General features: G+C 39.6%; 2 protein-coding genes across 2 annotated transcripts in view; one reads left to right on the forward strand and one right to left on the reverse strand.

The window, feature by feature from the left end:
• LOC109031247 (neuroligin-1) overlaps positions 1–22717 on the forward strand; it is a 239331-nt gene that overhangs the window by 153790 nt on the left and 62824 nt on the right. The gene's annotated exons all lie outside the window — the stretch shown is intronic.
• Positions 9485–11720, reverse strand: LOC140225757 (uncharacterized). The gene is made up of 2 exons (XM_072305652.1): positions 11535–11720; positions 9485–9949 (listed from the first exon to the last, which is right to left on the reverse strand). Exons 1-2 carry the CDS (start codon positions 11649–11651, stop codon positions 9485–9487), a joined length of 582 nt encoding a protein of 193 aa, XP_072161753.1. The 5' UTR covers positions 11652–11720.

The following is a 22717-nucleotide window of genomic DNA, read 5'->3' on the forward strand; positions in this document are numbered from 1 at the left end:
ATTTTGTCGTTGTTGAATTGTTAAATTTAATTTATTTTCGTTTTAGTACAGAGGTATACAAAGCTTAAAGACATATAGTTTTTGTATATACTAGCGTATTAAAATATCGTGGTTTATCCATTTCCGAGTAAGAGTTGCGCTAAAAATAATTATTCCAACAACCGTTCCTAATCAAATAACGCGCGTATCAAGAGTATTGAGTAGTTCTGAATGATGGGTAAATGAAAGGCTTCCATTAGTCTTTAAGTGCAAAAGTGATGATTGGATAATATGAGACATCGGCTATAATCCGATATACTTATAACTTGCAGAAGCATTCTTCTCTATGAAGAAGACCCCTCGGGACTTTTAAAAATAGTTTCACCTGCGCCTTTGAGAGTGTGTTCCCATACTGTCACTTTAATTATCGATCACTTTACCTGAACTCGAAAATTTCCGTTGTTATCTCAGTGAGAAGTAAAATTCGACGGATTAAAAATCCAAAAAAAAGGGGTGAATCATAAGTTTAATGTTACGTTCTATCCAAAAACCATACATAAAACAAAAGTTCATAATTTTTAAAGAATTTTAGCGCAAACCGCAGATCAATAACTCAAGTGGTTCAAATGTTATCGAATTTTTAAGGTTGCAACTTGGCAACGCCGCCAAAGCGCGGGAAAATTTTTTTTGGACTTGAAATTATCAGAAACGGGGGCCCTTTGTTATGGTAAAATAGCATACTAAATAATGGAAGCAATCGGAGCTACGGGGGATTTGGCCGTTTTTGCATAAGGCTCCTTGGATTGTTTCTCATGGAAGAGATGAAATAGGAACGGAAATTTTGAAACACCGAAATAGGGATACGTGGTTTCGCACTTCAGTTGGACCGAAACGGACATCCAACAAGCTTAAATAGTTGCATCAAGTCCCCGTCACCGCCGACCAACGCGTTTGTCGACCGAATCAACTACTGGTATTATGCGTAGGAAGTCAAAACGCCTTCAATTTTTTGAACGCAATGCGGACATCCGTCGAGGTTGTATAGTTGTATCAAAGCGCCGTAGCAAGCGCGTCCCATTGTTTATCGTTACAGGCGAATATAACTTGAGAGAGGCCAGTCAGAATGCCTTCAATTTTATAGATACATATTTTCGGGCGAAATGAGAAACGACGTTTCTCCATTTGCGACGTTGCAGACTTCCTTAGAAATTTTATTTTTCTTTCGAGAAGCGTGGTCAACATGAAACTTGAATTCTGCATGATTTTTCATATTCGATAGCAGAAGATTTGGTTCAAAATTTAAAGTCGTAAATTTGGATTGTTTCTCATGGAAGAGATGAAATAGGAACGGAAATTTTGAAACACCGCAATGGAGATACGTGGTTTCGCACTTCAGTCGGACCGATACGGACATCCAAAAAGCTTAAATAGTTGCATCAAGTCCCCGTCACCGCCGACCAACGCGTTTGTCGATCGAATCAACTACAGGTATTATGCGTAGGAAGTCAAAACGCCTTCAATTTTTTGAACGCAATGCGGACATCCGTCGAGGTTGTATAGTTGAATCAACGCGCCGTAGCAAGCGCGTCCCATTGTTCATCCTTAAAGACGAATATAAGTTGAGAGACACCAGTCATAATGCCTTCAATTTTATACATACATATTTTCGGGCGAAATGAGAAACGACGTTTCTCTATTTGCGACGTTGCAGACTTCCTTAGAAATTTTATTTTTCTTTCGAGAAGCTGGTCAACATGAAACTTAAATTCTCCATGATTTTTCGTATTCGATAGCAGAAGATTTGGTTTAAAAATTTAAAGTCGTAAAACTGCTACGCAGATTTTGAAGTTAGGAGTGCATTTCAGAGTTTGCCGATGCACTCATCGTGATTTTTCAGACATTATCCGTAAGGAACAACTCTTATTTTTGCTCTAGCAAAAGTTTGCAACAGCCCCATTGGTACAGGCCGTCAGAAGCGAGACATTGGCTTGGAGCGCCTCCATTTTGCCTTGATACCTTACGCTTTATCCTGCGGTTAGTTTAGTTGCCTATCCAACCGAGACTTAATCCTGGTAATTAAAATAAGGATAAAACAAAACGAACATTGGCGGATCCAGCAAACTGGCAACATTGTTCTTCCCCATTTAAACCTATGGATATGCATCGATTCTTAGAGGGGCTAGGTGCTCCGACAAGAATCGATTATTCATCATAGGTTTAAATGGAGGAAATCCGATGTTGCCGATTTGTTGGATCCGCCTCTGAAAACGAAACACCCATTCTATTACTTTTCAAATTAACGTACAATTGTAATTTGTAGTCCATCGTATGCATCTCAGGTTTAAGTCCATCTTCAGTGATATCATAAGCTAAAATAAATCAAAACATAAAACAACAAAGAACATTATCACAATGCATGGTTGAAACCTAAAATGCATACGATGAATTATCAATTACAATGGTATGTTAATTCAAAAAGTAAAAAATAAGTGTTCTGGTATTTTTTCTTCTTTTTTCTTCGTATTTTAAGTGTTATAATAGCACGCAAAATTCACTTCATAGATAATTTAACTCTGCGATGTCTGATTTTTCCACTCGGGAATGTATTAGTTTCTACCATGTATTTACAGAGATAGAGAGCAAAATCTTTTTTTTTCTAATTCCGGGCAAATTTTTAGTTGCAGCATTCAAAAGCTCGTCTTGGTATGCTTTACTTCGCCTCTGGGAACAGTCAAAACTTGAGAAGGTTCAGAGTAGCAACATTTTATGAAGCACATACTCCTAAACGTCACGTGTATCATTTCCTGACATTTTTCCAAAATACGTGAAGTACATATTTTAAATTGTCGATCATCAACCTCAAAAACTCACGCGCGCCTTCATTACCAAGTTTGGCCCTCTCTAGAGTCATGTGAAATTACCTACAGTACTTAGTTTTTTATTTTATTTCTTTTCGAATTTTCATATATTTGATGATTGCATTTATGTATCCATCCAAAATGCGCTTTTGATTAAATCATGACCATTGTTCACTATTTAACATCTACCTAACGATCGCGTTACCATCAACTGGTGTGAACAAATTCCTCATAATTTCTAGATATATGTTAACAATGCAAGTAGAATAGTTATTTTGGTTTGATTTTAGGTGTTCAATAACGCGCTACACACGACATACGCATACATTTTGTAAATAAACACTACACTTCAATCAACGCATATCAACGCGGGACGCATATCCGCAACTTTTTTGGCTTTTAAATTTTTTTTTACTTTTCTCTCTGTGATACATTTCCACCGCTGTCACTCACTCACCTCAGTATTCAATCAGACGATATATATGTTCCGGAATCATTCCATCCGCGAAGCGAATAGTAATCCCATAGCTGATGGGAAAAAATGAGGAAACACAACGGCAGTAACTTGTTTTTTATGGCCACATATTTCCACTTGAAACGAGGAGCATGCGTATTTGGAGAGCTGGGGAAAATATATGCAATCAACCGAAAGTCATAACATATCAATTGTGTTCTGTTAAAAAATAAAATGTGAAAGGAAATAAGGCAACTTTAAATAAAGTCAGGATAATACTAGTGAGTGGCGTTCAGTTTGCTGTGAGATTTATTTTTCTGGTCTAAGAAAAGTCAGGTAAAAACTATAGAGAAAACTGGGATATTAATAACGCCTAAATATGACGAAGTGTGTAGCCAATATTGCCCACCGTTTGAGGCTTATATGTGTTTAATAAAGTCCTGTGTGAATATTCGCCGATAAAGTATTGAAATTAATACAATCTTGAATGACCATCAAGGTAAAAAAACCTTATACGTGTTAAATAAATACTCCTAAAATATTTAAAAAGTACTAAATTAATATTGTGGCAAGACTTGTCTTTGTAATACTGACTAAAGTAAAACAATTAACTGAATAGTCTATGCAGATTTTATAACACCACCATACCGGAACTGTGCAATCTTTTTAGCGCTGGTTCAGTATTAGCAGAATATCGATGGTGAGAGTGCAGAAGTGGGTATCTCGATGTTTGACAGTTTTGAGTTAGCTGCAAAAACGTGTTGCTAAAGATGTCTTCTATCTGCCAGCAAGAGACTATAATCGAAAAAATTGGGAAGCCACCTGAAACAGTAAAACTTTTTTCGCGTATCTCGGGCTTCAGTGCAGAAATGCGTATCTCGTTCGATTATTAAATAATACGATTTTTTTCGTCTGTAAGGCTTATTTCAAAAAAGGGCGCCAAATGCTTGCTTTAAAATGTGGTTTTTAATTCTTCTTGCTTTGGTTATCGTATTATAATGCGAATCGGAGAGAGTTGCCATTTACAAGATCGCAACCTACTCTAAATCTGTTGTGAATTCAATATGTTTCGCACGAATGAAATGAGCTTTCGTCGATGAACTTTAAAAATTGAAAGCAAGTTACCTTGTCCACTGGTCCATTTTTATTGGCAGTGGGCAATTTAATTTTTTTACAAGAGAACGTTTATTGTGAAGATTCCTTGGATAATTTTAAGGAATTCGCTGCGCACTATGCAGAAAATTGACAGGAATTAGCATGGAAATCCGCACAACCGTTTTCATGTAAAAAAAAGTTCCCCATTAAATATGGCAAAAGCTGATGTGGCTTGGTTCATTTTTGCTGATCGCGGTCCAAAAAAAGAAATCCCAGATACGACATAATATTTTTACAATATTGGACAAATATTGTCAGTATTGTCGCAATATTTACACAATACTGACAATATTTTGATAATATTTTAATTAAAAATTATTTTTTTTAAATATTTAAAGAATCTTTATTCAGTATTTTTAAAAATAATGTTTACCCAAAATATTTTAAAAATATTTTCACGGTATTGACACAGTATTTCACAGTATTTTAAAGTATTGGCACAGTATTTATGCCAAGAGGAAATATGGTGTACACTTTTAACGTTGGCTCAATATTTAACCAACATTGATCCAATGATTGCAAAAATATCCAAACAATATTGTATAAATATTGGCTAAATATTTCTGTCTTATCTGGGAAGGCTCCTGAAAGGTGGCAACCTGGATGAGCCAATGGAAGACGTCATCCGTGGCGGAGAGTGACGTCTGGCTTTTAATATCGCAAAACATGGGGTCCCTGCACTCAGCAGACTGTATCCTTGGAATTGATTCTATGTATATTCCCGCGAGAGGCCACCGAAACACTCCCTCCCGAAATCCGCCTCCACGACCCTCACAGCCCGGCATCCGATGCTAATCCACTCTGGATACTGAACCACCGAGACGGCGCACAATTCATCGAGTCAATTGGACGTATTTCTATCAAACAGAACCATGTGCAGGTGAGAAATACGGGGTGTGCTCTGGAAAGCCAGATGAGAAAAAAAAATACATATAAATAGTAAATAAAAACGGCGAAATATGTGCCAAAGAGCATTCAATTGGGTCAGGCAGTCAACCGTCTTAGATCTCGAAAGTCTCAAGATAACATTTTTGGCAATTTCTGCCATTTTGGATTTTTGAAGTTTAAAAATTTGAGTTGAAATTCAAGTTCCTCGATAGAAAATACCCCCTGACACCATGGCGGTAAGAGTCAAGTTTCATACGTTAGTGCGCCTTCAATTACATTTGATACCGTGCAATACTTTCGTGGTGGAATAGTTGCATTGGCGCCTACAAACCTAACAGGGATACTGCATGCATTGCGCAATGAGTGAAGTATCCCTCTTGGGTTTGTAGGTGCCAATGCAACTATTCCACCACGAAAGTATTGCACAGTATCCGATGTAATTGAAGGCGCATTAACGTATGAAAATTGACTATTACCGTCAACCACTGTTTGCCAAGTGGTAACTTCACGCCGACTAAAATATTTTACAGGGTCCAAATTTTCAAAATAGATACTCATGATATAATCACCGTGTTTTAGCGCACTTTTTCGATGGCTCCTGAGTTTTTTTTTTTAGGTCTAAAGAGATGATATTGAAATAAGTCGAAATTCACGATTTTGCTCAGAAAAATGACAACGTCGCAGCGTGTCAAAATTATCAGAAGGGGAGCATTGGGAGCATCTAAACTACTAATTTCACACTCTGATTACAATTTAGGCATCTGTAAAGTTAATTTATCGAGAGGGAAAAATCATCAAAAACAATAAAAAATTCGCTATTTTCATGCGTGAAAATGGCAACCGCGCGTCGGGTCAAAAGCATGGAGGGTGACCAAAACTTCACTAGGGTGTAGTTTATGAACTAATTTTGTCCTTAGTTAAATTTGCAGACCCCTCCGACTTTATTTTTTGGGAGCGAAAAATTACTGAAAAACAGTAAAAATTCGCTATTTTTGCGGGGATAAATGGCAACTGCGCGTCGGGTTAATTTTGTCCGATTGACCCCAAATTTCATTTTCCGTGTTTTTGAACATGCTGTAACCGATTTAGGGGGTTACGGCTATACATTTCCGAAATTCATTTTTTGTGGGCCACCCAAGCATTCATGTATACATATTCGAGGATCTTTTTCGTCTCAAAAGGAGTGATCGGAAACAACCGAATTTTCATTTTGAAATACGATACTATCTGCCTACGCAACGGACCAATTTTGAATTTTCCCAAATTAACAACTTTATTAAGATAATTTCAGAACTTTGACGATGCGGTTGCCGTGATTTTTGAGCCATTTTCCATGGAGAACAACTTTTAATTTTGCTCTATCTGAGGGTCGTATCGGACACATTCCAGAATTCAATAAAATTTCAAGTTGCAGCTATATTTGAATAATTTTAGAACTTGAAATTGTTGAAAAATTGGCAACCCTGTGTGCAGCAATCGTATCAAGGCGGGTAAAAGATAAGCTGGGTAAGCCGGGTTTAACGATCAGGAGCACATCCCATCGTAGACTGACAAAATGAAATTCAGTCTTTATTCGATTTATTGGGACGTAACATTTTTCATGATGTTTCGTCTTGAGGGATGAAAACGTTCACATGCTGCAGTTTCAGCATAGTCGATAATCTTGATGAGATGAGAGGCATGTGATGTTACGGCACAGAAAAACAGCACGTTTGGAAAAAGACGGACTAGCTCTAAGATTCAGTTTTGCAAAATGTGTATTGTCCACAGTCTTACGCAAAGTATTTTAGAGGCCCGGCTCTGTATTATTTTTAAAACTATTTCCTGTGCAAAATCAACCTATTTTAAACCTATTTCTCTTTGTCAAGTAACAAAATACTCATCGCCACATCGATTGGTCATCAAAAAATGAAAATATTTGTCAAGCACTTATGAAACACCGTCAAGCCGGATATAGTATTGCTTACAAAAATGAGCTCAATATTTAAAAATTCTGTGATCTAAACTCACCAAGTACTAAGTAGATTAATATAATTGAAATATTGAGATGACAGAAGTGCGATTCAATTATTTTGTAAAAGTAATAAAAAAGTGAACAAAACTTTAAAAGTTTAATATGTTAGGTATGGAATTAATTTTCCTCGACCTACTTATATAAGTGTATCTATAGGGAGCCATGGCCATGAGGGCTACTCTTCCCTATAAATTTCAAATGAGTATCATTCTGTCCGTCAGAAATTCTGTATGGTTGAAAAAAATCTTCGTCAAAGATAACGCTTTGTCACGGTGTAAATTGTTGTAACAATGTGTCAGTGTTTTGAGCTAAAAACGCTTTAAACTGAGTAATTTATTTACAGAAATTAATGGTAGATTTGCTTCGCGGATGCCTCAAAATGCGTCCAAATACAGCCAGGGGCGTAGCTAGGAAATTTTTCTGGGGGGGGGGGGGGGCATGGGACCACCTCTCGTGGTGAAGAGAGCGGGGGGTGGGTGAGGAATGGAGGATCCCGTTTTTCTGGGGGGGGGGGGGCAGCCCCCCCCCCCAGGACCCCCCTAGCTACGCCTATGAATACAGCTATAATTTCAGAAATGTTCCAATTGAGGCCCCCTGTGATACGGGGGCCAGGCTTTCCCCAGCAAAATAACCCAGTTTATGAAATTACGGACTTAGTCAAAATGCTTTGCCCTATGCTACTAATGAAGTAGCATGAAGTGCCGCTTAGATTCGGGAGAGAAATTGAAAAACGTGCCCCGTCAGCGTCTCTCTTATCCTCAGGTGTGTTGCTCACGAATTTATAACCCGTTAAGCCAAAAATGATAATGAATAATCATTTTTCAATTTTTCATCTAGTAAAATATAGCCCATGACCCATTTTGGTTGCTTTAAACTTGAACAAATATAACACACACAAACAAACAGCACAAATAATAATAATTTCTTTGCACTGCACAAATATAGTAGCGGAACAAGCACAACATTGAAATAGAACAAGGGAAAGAACGATCGTTAATAACGGCGTAGAGATACAACTATTCGTGCTCGATGGATGTCCGTGTTGCTTCTGCAAAATTGAAGGCGCTTTCTCGCAATCGCTATGCTCCGTTCTATTCTTCGAATGAGCTGCCGCTTTTCGGGGGAAAAGTTAAAAAACGAGGCCCGATTACGTCTCTCCTATCTTCTGCTGTGATTGAATCCCGATTTACTTCGATCGTTTTTTTTTTCAGCTTGATGTAGTTCTTTTTAGAATAAAGCAATCTTAAACATTATAGAAAATGAAACCAATGGAAACAAGTATGGCGAGCCTCTCTGGTAGCGACAGTGAAAATGCTCTCTTCAAACTGATTCGCAATGTAATCCATATCAATAAGCCAAATACCTTCATGTAAAATTTTGCTTTTACTTTTTCTTAAATTAAATCATTGACTTTATGACGTGCCGAGCTTGTCACACCCCGTAAGTGCTCATTGTTTTCATTATTATTACTCTATAAGCTCCGCTTTTATTGCACGTTCTCAACTGGCCAACAAATATAATAAGAGTAAGAGGGAGGAAGTTCCCTTTGTTTTCTTTTTCCATACAGAGCAAAGCTTAGAAACTTTCTATGGACCCGACCCCTGTTTCGTCATCCGATAAGCGATCATTAAAAAAAGGATAACGCGTTCATTCCTCCAGAATGTCTTATATTCCTGCCGAAACTACCAAACCAACGCGCAATATACCAACGTAAGGTTTTGTTGAATATCTCGCAATTCAATTTCTACCCTCTGATTACTGCAACGTTGCCACTTGTACACATTATTAAAAAAAACATCCGAGGCAGAATTGGATTCGGGGCGGAATCGGATGATCCCCATTTTGATGGGGATATTTCGCTGAGATACGACGGGAAGAGACCAACAAAGATGTGAGAATACACGATTTGATGTGTTTTATTCATAAATTTACCGGAAAAGTGCACCTTGGACAATTTTGAGTAGGTTAACCGGGCGGAATTGTTACGCAACGCTGGGTTTGACCCTCCGTCTCCCCTTGTAACGCACCGTAACACTGGCTCAAACCAACTCCCCCTCCCCAAAAGCGTCACGCCATACTTGAACCGCCCCAAAGTCCCACGTAGCAGGTTTCTTTCATCTTTAGTGGTTCTTCGGCTCAATGTAAATTCCGATGTCGCTCAACGCACCATTTGAGTTCGACAACCCGTTGGCCGGAGCCCCTGCAGCAGGCCTCCCAAAACCAGGTGAGTATGTTGACGGTGCACTTGAGTCTGAGCTGATTAGGCATAGCGCGGCACTCAGCGTCCCACGGGCTTCCGCAACGGAAGAATTTGTACTTGAACCAGGGCAGCCGCCGGTACTCTTTCAGGGCCTCTTTGCAGTACTCGTTGGCCCTGTTCAGCTGTTCCTCGAGCCGTTGGCGCTTAAATGACCCCGATTTCCCCCTCAGGCGCAGACCCGGGCTGTGTCCTTCATTTCGTCCATCGAGTAGGGATTGGCTAGGCGACGAAGGTGGGTCCAGGGCACTTGCGGAAAACGCCGCGCAAGGGTCCTTGTTTTTTAGCCCTAATAAGTTAGTGAACGTTTTCTGCTCGCGCGCTGCGGAGACTCCAGGTTGTTCCTGAAAGGGTAATTGATTTTCAAATGAACGTATTCCTGCCAAAAGCCGCTAACACACGTACACTTCGAATGTACATTATGGCCTACTGCGCATGCGCGGGCATCGCGAATGTACACTCATCATTCTCTTGGAAAAGAATGTACAGTTTGACGAGAAGAAGAAGATACCCGCGATGATCTTTTACTCATTCCTGTAACGTATAGCTGTTCAAGAGAACAAAATGAGGAACATTCTCGATGCCCGCGCATGCGCAATAGGCCAGAATGTACATTCGGAGTGTACGTGTGTTAGCGGCTGAACGGAACTATAGACGAGTGGAAAATATGGGGTGTTCACGAGGTTGCCACGGACAGGGAATACCGGGAAAGCCGGGAAATGTCAGGGAATTTTTAGAAGTCAGGAAACATGTTTTACTTCACCTTAATTAAGCTTTCTATAGTAGATTTAACGTTCAGAGCAACACATTTTGCCTGGAAGCTATTTCAAAATATGTCTTTTTGGCCAAATGGTATATCTTCAATTGTAAGAGAAATTTACTCAGAAGTGTTAGGCAAATGTCAGGGAATTTCATTTTCTTAATTATGCGGCAACTCTGGAAACAATGTTTAAGTGGGAGTAATTACCTCTGTAGAAATGGAAAAGCGAGATTTTACATTCTGTCAAACGGAACTATGTGTCAACTGAATGCGGCGCTGAAGAGCCATGGGCAGGCATGTGACAAGAGCGTTGTGGACAGGGCTCATGAGTTAAAGCGGACCACGCGACGTGACGTCACCGGAGCTTTATAATTCCTATTTATTCTTACGGCCATCGACTAACGAGCACTTCCTTCTTTCCCACTGCCGCTGGTTCCGTTTGGCAGAAATACGGCCAAGTGTATTTCATGGAAACAAAAATACGCCTACCGTGAAGCACAGAATACGCTGTGGATACTTTAAACATATTTGAAAATATATTAACCTTCGTGAAATTTTCTATGAATACTCAGAGCCCATATATTCATATTCCAAATTTTTTTTCACAGGCTTTTTTACTTCAAACAAAGATAAAATCGAAAATTTCTAACAAGGTCAGAGGGTTGTATGTAAACTTTATGTGGACAGGAGCCGAAGCAATAAGGGTTTGAAGGGGTTACAAAATGAAGTTCATGAGTATTTTAAAGTAATAAAAGTGTGTCAAATACATGTTTCCAGAACGTTCAGATATTTTCCCTTGAATATTCATACAAAATATTTCAGTTTTGTCAACGCTCTTATAGTCTCTAATTATTAAAAGAATATTCCAGCGCCATATGGAAGAGGGAATATATCTTTTCAGGCCCGAAACGGCTAAATTTTGAATTACAGACCCTAAAGTATTCTTACGCTGTAAGGTATACCCCTTTTTCAAGGAATTAGAAGGTTTCTAACTTTATCAGTCCCCTGAATGGTAATTTTTCGGACTCAAGTGGGAAACTTCCAGTACGGACTCCTGCATACTAAAACCATTAATCTTACCTGAACAATTTAGAAGAAAATATATGAGAAAATAGCACTGTGGGAAACTTCCAGTAGGGAATCCTGTACACTATAACCATAAATCTTACCTGAAGAATTTGGAAGAAAATACATGAGAAAATTGCACTGTAAAAGAGATATATACACACTCCATGGAAAAGACTCGTGTTGGACTCGAACATTTCTGATGGAACAATAGTCTTCATCAGTCATGGGCGATAACTCTCCGTCACCTGGATTTTGAAAATAGATTATCAAGCAGCGTCACCGCTACACTCGGTGACATGCTGAAAATGGAGAGTGAGGTAATAGGCAAAAAGTTATTAGCGAAAAATGCGATCGGCCAAAGTTCGGAATTTTCCATTCTCTTTGATCTTTGTGCCCTGCTAAAAATGACAAGGACGCTATTCAGAATTCGCCAGCTGACACAAGTAGAACTTCCTACTTACATGAGTAGAAATTCTACTCATATGAGAAGAAATTCTACTCATACCACTAGAATATTCTACTCATGAGAGTAGGAAAGTTCAACTCATATGAATTCAATTTTTTTCATTTTTCAGAAGAGCTGTTTCTGACCAGGAGGAAAAATAAAAACATTTTGTACTTCTGATTTTTTTGATGCGGTAACTAGTTTCTGAGATATCGGACACGGTAGATTCAACGCTGAACTCATGTGAGTTGACATCTTTAGTCATATGAGTTGGAATCTCTAGTCGTAGAAGTTGGCGAAAACTGGATGTAGAAATTCTGCTCATATGAGTTAAATTCTATTCATATGACTTTGATTTACTACTCATTTATACTCACCATTTTCAGCAGGGTGGGAGTCCAATAAAAGCGAAAACGGCTAATCGTTTTCGTTAGCTCAATGACGAAATAATGAAAATTACTGATTTATGTCCAAAAATTTCGAGGGACAGGAACTTCATTTTGGAATAAAAGTTGCAAAAAAAAATCCAATTTATTCCAAGGTCAATTGCAAAATAGATCTACTGAGTTTGCAGCAGAGTGAATTTTTTTTGCCACATTTCATGCATGACCCAGGAATACAAGTGCAAATCACGATCCATAAAAAATTGAAAGGCATGTGTCGCAGCTCTCAAAAAAAGTAACACGGCCGCCCGTGGTAAAGGCCACGCGGTTCGAATATATTGGACGGCAGTGATGATGATCATCTGTTCAAGTTAGGCTCGCTCTTAAATCTGTTCGGTTTTTAGATGGTTCTGTCTAGAGTCCCTTTATACTGAGAGTCAAGACAACATCCCTCATGGAGTCACAAACGGGAATAAAGATTACACAAATTGAACGTTTTTCGTAATCTTTGATCGGCCCATTCTCAAATTCCTTTCTCCGTTCCTTCTCTCATTCCGTTTGCTCCTTGCCGAACCCGTAATTCCCTGGTCCATTCCAGATTATAATCTTTGCAATCGGTGAAAATGTCATCTTTATTCCCGTTTGTGACACTGTGAAGGCCTGAAATACGGGAACCAATCAGAAATGGATTCACGTTGTCTTGACTCTCAGTATAAAGGGACTCTAGTTCTGTCTTGATGACTTCAGACTGTTATTTCGCGTTATTTTTATGGGTCAGCTGCGCTGGTCACGGTATCATTTTTTGACGGTCAAAGCTTACAGATCCGTGGAAAACGAAAAGCTTTATATTGTGGACAAGTTTCCCCGTGCAATATTGACGGAGTATCGTTCATGGAAAAACTTGGTGCGTGATGTCTTTCACTGCCGTCCAGTGGCGTGGCGTGAATTGCGATGTATCGATTGTCATGCCATTTAAACCTATGGTAAAGAATCGATTATTAAGGTGTTCGCTGCGAACACCCTGTTTATCGATCCTTTTCTATAGGTTTAAATGGCATAACGATCGATATATCGCAAAGCACGCCACGCTACTGCTGCCGTCCGAAGTGAAAACGCCGTATCTCCATTCAACACTTTTTCAATTTTTTTTTCCTGAAAAAATACTGTTTTACAAAAAACCCAACAAACATTTATCCTTCATTTTTTCGATACTACTCCGCCACACCATTAGGAACTAAAAATGAAAAAATTCAGCCTTGTGGCGATTGAATTTTTTTTATAATAGAGCAGGAAAAAAGAAAACAATTGGACGTATTTCTGCCAAACGGAACTGTGCACATTAAGACATGAGCTCTGAGACTCATTAGAATATGTGCATAACAGGGCTCACGTCATAATGCCCATAGTTCCGTTTGATAGAAATACGTCCAATTTTGAATGGAGTTACTGCGTTTTTGCAAGTAAAGCACATCATAGTTTCTTCCGTCTTGGTTTATCTGGTGTTTTACATCGAGTAACCAAAATGCGTTGCAACTAAATTGGTACGGCACTCAATGATGAAACCAAAGGCAATAGGAACCATTTTATGCATTACTGTGGTGGACGACATCGAGTTCCCTCTCTTTCCATGGTAAATATCAGCGTAAACGCTGATCCAAAAAGTTGGTTCTTTTGAACTTCGGACGTTTTCGCATTGGCCGATCTAAATAGAATTGGCACTTGTGTGAAAGTCCATAGCTCATGGTTGGGTTAAAAATACATAGAGTACATAGAGTCGTGACATAAGTTGGAGAGCTGGCGCCACTTTTAAACATTTTCCAGGGCCCGAATTCCGAGACTCCTGTGTGACGACTGACGCCGGGTCACTTTTTCGATACATTATCGATTGTTTTCGATACACGGGCACCTGGCCATCCGAAGTAAACAAAGAAGATAGGAATCACCAAGTATTCCACACCGCCATTTTGGATTGAACACGTATCGAAAAAGTTACCGAAGCTCGGCGCACACCGAGCTCGGAACTCGTCGAGGAGGATATGGCGCCAGCTCTCCCATTTACATCACGACTCTTTGTACTCTATGTAAAAAAGTGACCACCATATGCAAGCTAAAATCTTGAATCACGTTTCTCATTCAGGATTTTTTATCCTGAAATCCAAATTGTGTATATGAGCAGCCCAGGGGAATATACTTTATTACCATTTTAGGACTGTTTCTCGACTAGTGGTTGACAGTAGCGCTATGGTGGTACCAATCACGTAAGATTAACTTGGGAAAGTCTTGTTAGACGCATCAAAGATCACAACTATTTGAGCGCAACAGCACTAATATACTCTGTAATGGACCACTAGACAAGGTACAAATGTAAGCAATCTGTTACATGTTTCTTAACCAGAATTTTACGTAGAACACGATTAGCGCAACGAATATTACTGAAACTAACTCCAAACGAAGATATCAACGTTTTTATTTCACATTGGTTACGAAGAATTTGAACTGCCCGCTCACAAGAAACTCAAAGCTCTACGTGAGTCAAATCGCCCACTACAACGGTTTCAGCAAGCTTCTCAATCGAGCAATATTCATTTCCCACCATAAGTTGTTCAAACTATAAGCAATTTGCTATAGCTGAGCCAAAGCGTCAAGATTGAGATTGCCATATTTTTATATCGCAGAGACTGTCATGATAAACGTTTAGCGCGCGATGTGAATCACGTAGAGCATTGAGTTTTCATGAGCGGGTGGTTTCAATTCACGCATCAAGAATCATTAAATATCTTTGGAAGGAGTTGATTTCCATAATTTTCGCTGTGCGCATCGTGTTTTACGTGAAATTTTGGTCGAGAAACATGAATCAGAATGCTGAAATTCGCACCTCGTCTAGTGGTCCATTGCCAAAATTCTTGTAAAAATGTGAGATAAAAATCGAATTTTTTTATCGTTTCCCTCCAGATTTAAGTTGTCGAGCGGTTCGACTTCACCCGCTTTTATTCAAGGTTGCCATGCTCGTCATTTTCAGCGCGGCAGCGGATATCCCTTTTGACCCTCTCCGTCTGCACGCTGAAATATGACAACGCTGGAAGGGACGGGCAATATGCTAATACGGGCTCCCGCGAGCTGATAAGGTGACCAACTGGTCGTGGGTTGTAGTGTATGTTTGCATTGGTATCGCTTAATCATCGCGCGTGTCAAATCAATGAACAAAAACAAAATTGATGAGGGGTGTATCTCGGGACTCAGGAGCATGACTACACTCGTCCAGCAGCCCCCCAACCCCCCAACCCCCTCCCCCGGGGCCCTCGGTGGTGGCTTGAGCGTGCCGTCTAAACAAATTTAAATTCTGCTCGGTGCCAGGTAAACTTGTTTCCTGACAGTCCGGGGCCCGTTATCCAACTTTCACGCTTTCCTCCGAAACTCAGAGATTCGATAACGCCAAAGATTCTGATTTGCATGCTACCGCACATAGTGGCGAAATCTTGGTGTGTTAATTAGGAGAGTGAAATAGCGTTGGAAATGAGTTTGAGGAAGTTTTGTGTCGTTTAAAAAATTAAAATGGTCTGATTTTCAGAATTTGTTTTTTTTTTGGCCCAAAAATTGTTCATTTTAAAGGAAATTTGGTCTTACGCAAGGAAGAACCTCTTTGAATGAAAGAAATTATTTTTACCAGTTCAATGAAAGTTTGTTTTTTTTCTAATGCAAAAAAAGTTAAATTCGTCATCGACAACAAACTTACAAGTTTTCAATTTTTATTTTAAAAAAAAAAAATCTGCAGTATTTTTTTTCATTGTTTCTTTTTTGAGTAAAAAACTGCTGGAATGTTTTTTCTAACTAAATTTGTTGTTTGACTCTTTCTTTGTATGAAAAACCCTTCTAAATCATTTTTGCCAAAGTGCGTTCAATATTCTCCCTTGTTTTGTTTAACAAGGAATCGAACTCTTTTTGGAACAAATATATGTACTAAAAACAGAAATGATGCTAAAGTATGATCAGTTCATTCAAGTTAGTTTTATGATGATTTATTCTACTGGTAAGACTGATTTTGACCCCAGTGCTCAGAAAATGTCAAACATATTTCTCCAGTGTCGGTTTTGTGCTTCAGACAACATTTTTCATCCCAAATCAAGAGTCATCAGACGTGGATTCAAACCTCTAATATTACCTACTCTCAACTCCTTGAAGAAAGACAAAAATTGGTGGGTTCAAAAAAACAAATTTTCAGAATTTGAATAAAAATAGCGCAATATTCCACACCATGACTCTCAATTTTTATAAAATACTCTTCACGTGATGATAAAAAATCTCGTAATTTGTCAAGATATGACATCAATTAGTTTTCCATTTACAAAATAAAGTATGACGGGAAGTCTATCATCATGTAGGAACCCGAGGTGCGTGTTTCTGCAGTTCCACTGTCAACATTTAAATTCAATTTAAATGTTTTCTTGTTAGATCGTAAATGCCGTGAGAGGGCTGAAAATGTAACATTCCATTCCGCATTGCGGCAACTCCGCCAATTCTCATACTCATGGAGAGAATACACTCACACATTAAGTTCTGTTTTCGTACCATGAATGATCGTGGAGATGTCAGCACATCTAGCTTGTTGCGCGCTCACATCGGCTTTCGTACTCCTTGTTTGCATTCGGAGAATACTCAATCATCGACTCTAAAATTTGACCCCGATTTAAATCGAAATTTAATGACGATATCTATACTGCTTAGTTAATGACGATATCTATGCTGCTTAGTTAATGACGATATCTATGCTACTTAGTTACGGCATTTCAATTTTTTTTCCAAAACCTGATAGACGGCGCGGCGGTAGTTAAAGCGCTTCTTAAGTTCATTCTAAAATCCAAATTTTGTATAGTATCAGCCTGGGGGAATATATTTTGTTACCGTTTTATGACTGTTCGTCGACTAGCTGTCGACAATAGCGCTATAGAGGGTATTTATTGCGTAAGATTAACTTGGAAAATTCTTGTTAGACGCATCAAAGATTAAACTATTCGAGTGCAACAGCACTAAGAGACGCTGTTGTTACCAAAATCCTTGTAGAACTGCGACTGCGAGATACATCAGCAAAAGATAATGTAGGCTGTAGAACTTTTGTTCTCTGTTTATCCACAACAAAATATTTTCGATGAATCGTGCAAAAGGAATGCACGGGAGGTTTTGAGAGGTATATTTGCAGATATACCTCTTAAAATCCAAGCTCAAAACCAAGTGGGAGTACCTGCAGCAGTTGACGATATCATGGATGTCCAATAAATTGTCCCTTTACTGAAATAATGGCGTAACTACACATCGAGATGAGCCCGGGAAAGCATTGAAACGTATGGAAGACAGGGTCCATTGCAGAGTGTAGTTACGCCACTATGTCAGGTAGGCGACGAAATGATGTAATCCGGTGAAACGTAACTCACGCAAATAAATTGTATTTTCAAGTTTTTTACAAACTCACATGAAGAGAATACTATCGACCATTGAAAATGAACAATTTTGTTGGAAGACTCAAAATTTACGACACTTTGATAATCTGAAAACAGTTTGTCGAAGCTTTTCTTAAGAGAAGAATGTCGAGAGAATTGGTTTGCTTTCTTAGCAATTTTTTAACAAAATGTGTTTTAATTTAGGAATGGTCGAGGTCGTGGTGGAACCTAACACTCTTATTGCTTTGGTGGTATATAGTGGTTCTGAGGCTATAGCCGTGGCATATCTTACTAATGGAAACTTTAAAAATTGGCATGTAGAGAAATAAAAATTAAACATCTGAGTAATTAGGAATGAATAAATTAAGATAGAAATGACACGAAAAAGGAAAAATCGAGCTTTTTATCTCACGATTCTCGGCACTCTTTAATGTACTCTCAAAAGTACTGTAGAAAATATTTTTGGGATGACCGCGCTATTCTAATTTGATATGCAAACTTTTCCATGAATCTTTATGTAGCTCTTTAATTTTAGCTGATTAAGTGAAATAATGACAATAAAAACATCGGAAAGTCTTGAAAAACTGCAATCTTCGAATAAAAATCATAACTTTATGTAAACATGTTATGTAAACATCAAAACATTCTACCTCGATTCAATCTACAGGGTGATCCAGAGTTGAACGGTCAGACTGCAAGATCCGAAACACCGCCAAAATCCCTTTTTAAACTGAGATTTTTTCTTTCTTTTTTTAGACCGTTTATAAATTCAGGGCATAAAAGTACAGAGAAGTACACATTTTCTATAAGATTAGGTTCACGACTGTTGCTAAAATTCAGGAAAAACGATTTACTCTCCGACATTGGGGGGGGGGGGGGGGGTGTTACCTCCAACTGGGGACACTTTTGGAAAAAGAAAACTTTATACAACAAAAAATTTTGACCCTTAGAACACGCTCCTGCAGTCTGGCCATTCAACCCTGGATCACCACGTATAGGCATCAGTGCTATTCATGAACACTTTTTTAGCGCGAAAGAGAATCTAGAATTCTCGTAATGGAGATAAATTTAGGCCGTGAAAATTACGTCTCTTGTTCACTGTGCCGCGGTGCAACTTACTCGGAGGTGATTTAAGGCGACGCCGCGGGCACGTCGGAAAACATTCGCTCAACTGTGTGATACTGTTATTCAACTCCACTCGGCATTAAAGGTTAATCTTAAGATTGAAGCGTGACGCTGTGCGGGCTGCATCCGTGCCCCTTGACCCTCTCTCCCGCTCCGCCGACAAACCCTCCTCTCGTATCTCCCTGTCGCACAGTCAGCTGCGAAGGAAAAATCCACGATAAGAATAGGAAGAAACTTAGCTCGGATTCCGATTAATGAACTTCCTGCCACACTAACTCAATTTATGAAAATTGGCTGCGTTCTGACTAAAAAAATAGGTGGGGGTTGTTGGATAATATGGGCATTGCCGATTAATTGTGGTAGCACCCCAATAAATTAGATTACGAACCCGAATGTTGCGGTGCCACCATAATTAATTTGAAATACCCATATCATCCAACAATTTGGGGTGGTACCACAATTTTAGGGAATAAGGCCTCACACTTTTTTTCGAGTCATTTGTGCAATGTTGCATGATTTTTTTGGGAGGAACCCAACATTTTAGAAACTATGAATAGGGTGATCCTATGCTACGCCAACGGTGAATTTCGTCACCAACCACCCACCATGGGCAAAAATTAGGTTAGGACGAGGACAGCAGATTTCCATGGTTTCTTACAGGACTGTTGCTGAGTGCGAGCTTAATGCGAGCAGGGATTGAATGGAACGACTTCTCTAACGAAATGTTCACCTGTGCTGTAATGTCCTAGCGGGAATCTTAAAAAAAACGCGAATTTCTTACGCAGATAGTGAAGTTATAGCGCGTTGCTGAGTTTGCCGATGCGCTCATCGCGATTTTTGAGACATTATCTATAAGGAAAAATTCTTATTTTTGTTCTAGCAAAAGTTTGCAACAGGCCCATTCTATCCATGAATGGAGATGTTGCATGTGTGAGAAATTTGCGGTTTGACTTTTGATTCTTATGTAAAAGTTCGCGAAAAACACGACAGTGCCACTGGTTCTCTCTGATATCAACTCCCAAGCTCAAAAAAAGCTCTCAAGTTGAGACCAAAATGGAGGGGATATCCCACGCTATCCTGAGAGTTCACCTCTACATCAAGACAACCTCTCCGTGCAAAGATAGGGAGCAAATACAGTGGCAGGGCTGCCACTTTATTTGGGGACTTTACAACTAAAAGAATGCAACCCTGCTAATGTACTTGCTCCCTATCTTTGCATGGAGAGTTTGTTTTGATGGAAAGGTGGGCTCTCAGGGTAGGGAGAAATATCCTCTCCATTTTGGCCTCCCTTTAAGAGCTTTTTTGAGCTTGGGAGTTGATTTCAGAGAAAACAAGTAGCACCATCATGTTTCTCGCGAACTTTTACACAAGAATCAACAGTCAAATCGCAAATTCCTCACACAAGCAACATCTCCATTATTGGCACCACCACAGGTCTCTTCCTTGAAGCTCATACGTGGATCCGCGTGTTGAAAGTTGCCGGTCGGGAAGTCGAAGGCGCAATTAATCAGCGGTAATTATCGACAGTGGCTGGACGGGCAGAGCTCGGGGCCGCGCGGCGGCGGGGATAAATTATGCGCCATTCCACACTCGCCGCCGAACCGGAGCCCGGAGCCCGAGCCCGGAGCCCGGAGCCGGAGACTGAAGGAGGAGCCTGCTGACAGGCCAATCCGCTAGTATTTATTGAAGATTCATCCCTGTTCATCACTTAGTCGAGCCCCGCATCCCCCGCCCCCCGTCCCCCGCCTCCGCCACGCGTCGCGGCTCCATTACTTCAGACCACTGACACCGGTCCGGCTCCAAATTAACAGCTCCGTTGCCGCCACCACCCTCGCCGCTGAAGCCGTCGCAAAAAAGGGCTGCGCAGTTTCATCATGTCCCGGATCCTGGGATCGCGTGACCTCGAGAAATCCCTCCGAGGGTAGATCTGAGACCTCGCGGATCCAGGAGCTTTAATCAACCACCAGGCGCAGTGTTAGGATTCTGCCGTGCTGAGGATAAACGTCGTATACAAATTCGAGAGTTGCCCAATGCTCCATGATAAAAACAGTATTTTGGGCAGCATTCATGCATATTTTTCCTTACAATTTTCAGATATTTTAGATTAAATTGCCGACAAAATTGTCTGCAAGTTTTGGGAAATAATATTCACAATTTTCCCAGTAAATCGGAGGAAACTTGGCAACGTCTGAAGACTCATACGGCGTTCTTCCTTAGCACGGCAGAATTGAACTTCCACGGGCTCGCGGGCCACTCATAAGAACGTAACGCTAAATGAATTGCATTTTGCAATAAGGAACAGTGATAGATCCCACGTGTATGTCTTAAATTTCAGTGCGAAGGGATTAAGTTAAATGTCATTGAAATTATTCTATCACTAATTTCGATGGTAGGAGAGTTTAATTTTTTGTGAGGAAAAGGTTGGAATGGATGTACTGTAAAAACGCTATTAATTCTCTCATTAGTTGAGATAGGAATTTTTTCATGTGTTTACAGTATTCAAAGGAAAATCTGATGCAATATCTTGTGTTGTGGTCATTGATTTCTTTTTGCTCCAGTGGTCCATTCGGTCAAAAGCTTACGCATCAGTTCGTAAGAGTTTTTCAAGATCTTTGATCAGCTAGTTTTATGCGTTTAGCCGACAGCAAGGGGTTTTTGCCTACAACTTGCCTCTCCATGTTAGAATAAATACTAGCGCTGAAGTGATTTAATGGCGTAACAGGTCAATAAGAAGATGACGGAATCTTGATTCACAGCAGTTTGTAAGAAGATTGGCCCCGTGTATCATTTTTAATGTTTTTCTTGACTAACCTCGGAGAGTATAAATTACTTTTTTGCGATTCTCTTGTATGAAGATAACGTGGTTTGCTCCAACTTGATCTGCAAAGTTTTAATGAGGGTGTTTTTACATCCAAGTTTCAACTCTCAACATAAAAACTCGCCTGCCTTCGTAACCTTGGTTACGTTTTATGGGATAGAATGTGCGCACACATTTGAGAATGTTTAAAAGGTCTATAAGTCTAGTCTCTTCATATTTAAAACTCCTGATTACAAAAGAAAAACACGTAAAATGTTTACTTTGAAAGCTCATTTACTCTAATTGACATGCGTTTCGAATAAAATTCAAAACAACATGCAGCCGATGGTGTCTCCAGTGGTTCAGTGGATTTTAATATTGGTGGTTTTTAAGTTTAAAGTTTTTCTTTTGTTGCTTTGGTTGAGGCATTTTTTATCAATATCAATTAATGGATGAACCAATTAGCGATAAATAAGCAGATACTGTAAAATTTACCAGTTTGCTTTCGTCACGCCGTGATCAGCAAGAAATTTAAATCACAGAGTCGTTATAGCATCTTTGGCATGATTATGCCAAGGAGTCTACGTATGAATGGTTTTACCTCAAATCATGAAAAATCAAGAATATTCCTCCCGTGCAAAAATACCACTTCACTATAATTTAAGAGCACCTTAAAAGGTCTTTACTTATCTCTTACGTGGTGAGCAGAATTCCCAAGTACTTTGATGACTACAACTTTCACCTAACTTCATTCCTTCCTGAGAACTTCTCAAAATTCTATTTTATCTCCATCAAAAGTTGAAACGGTGCAGTAGCTCTCCTTTTATTTTGTTTCTCCATCAAGTCGAGCAGCTGGCGTGGAGACCGAAAGAAAATCAAAGAAATATCGAATTAGATTATTCCGAAAGCTGTGAGCATTATATTTATAACGATGCAACTTCTTTTCCTCAAAGCACTCTCTCACAATCACCCACCCGAGAGCTGAACTTGATAAATCCCTAAAAATCAGCGCTTGCCGTAGGGCTGCGAGACGACAATGACGACATAAAGACTTTTTCGCAGCCACGCTTAAGCCCGCTGATTCTCCGCCCCCGCATGGATG

The sequence above is a fragment of the Bemisia tabaci genome, unplaced genomic scaffold (genome assembly GCF_918797505.1).
Source record: "Bemisia tabaci unplaced genomic scaffold, PGI_BMITA_v3".
Taxonomy (NCBI): Eukaryota; Metazoa; Arthropoda; class Insecta; order Hemiptera; family Aleyrodidae; genus Bemisia; species Bemisia tabaci.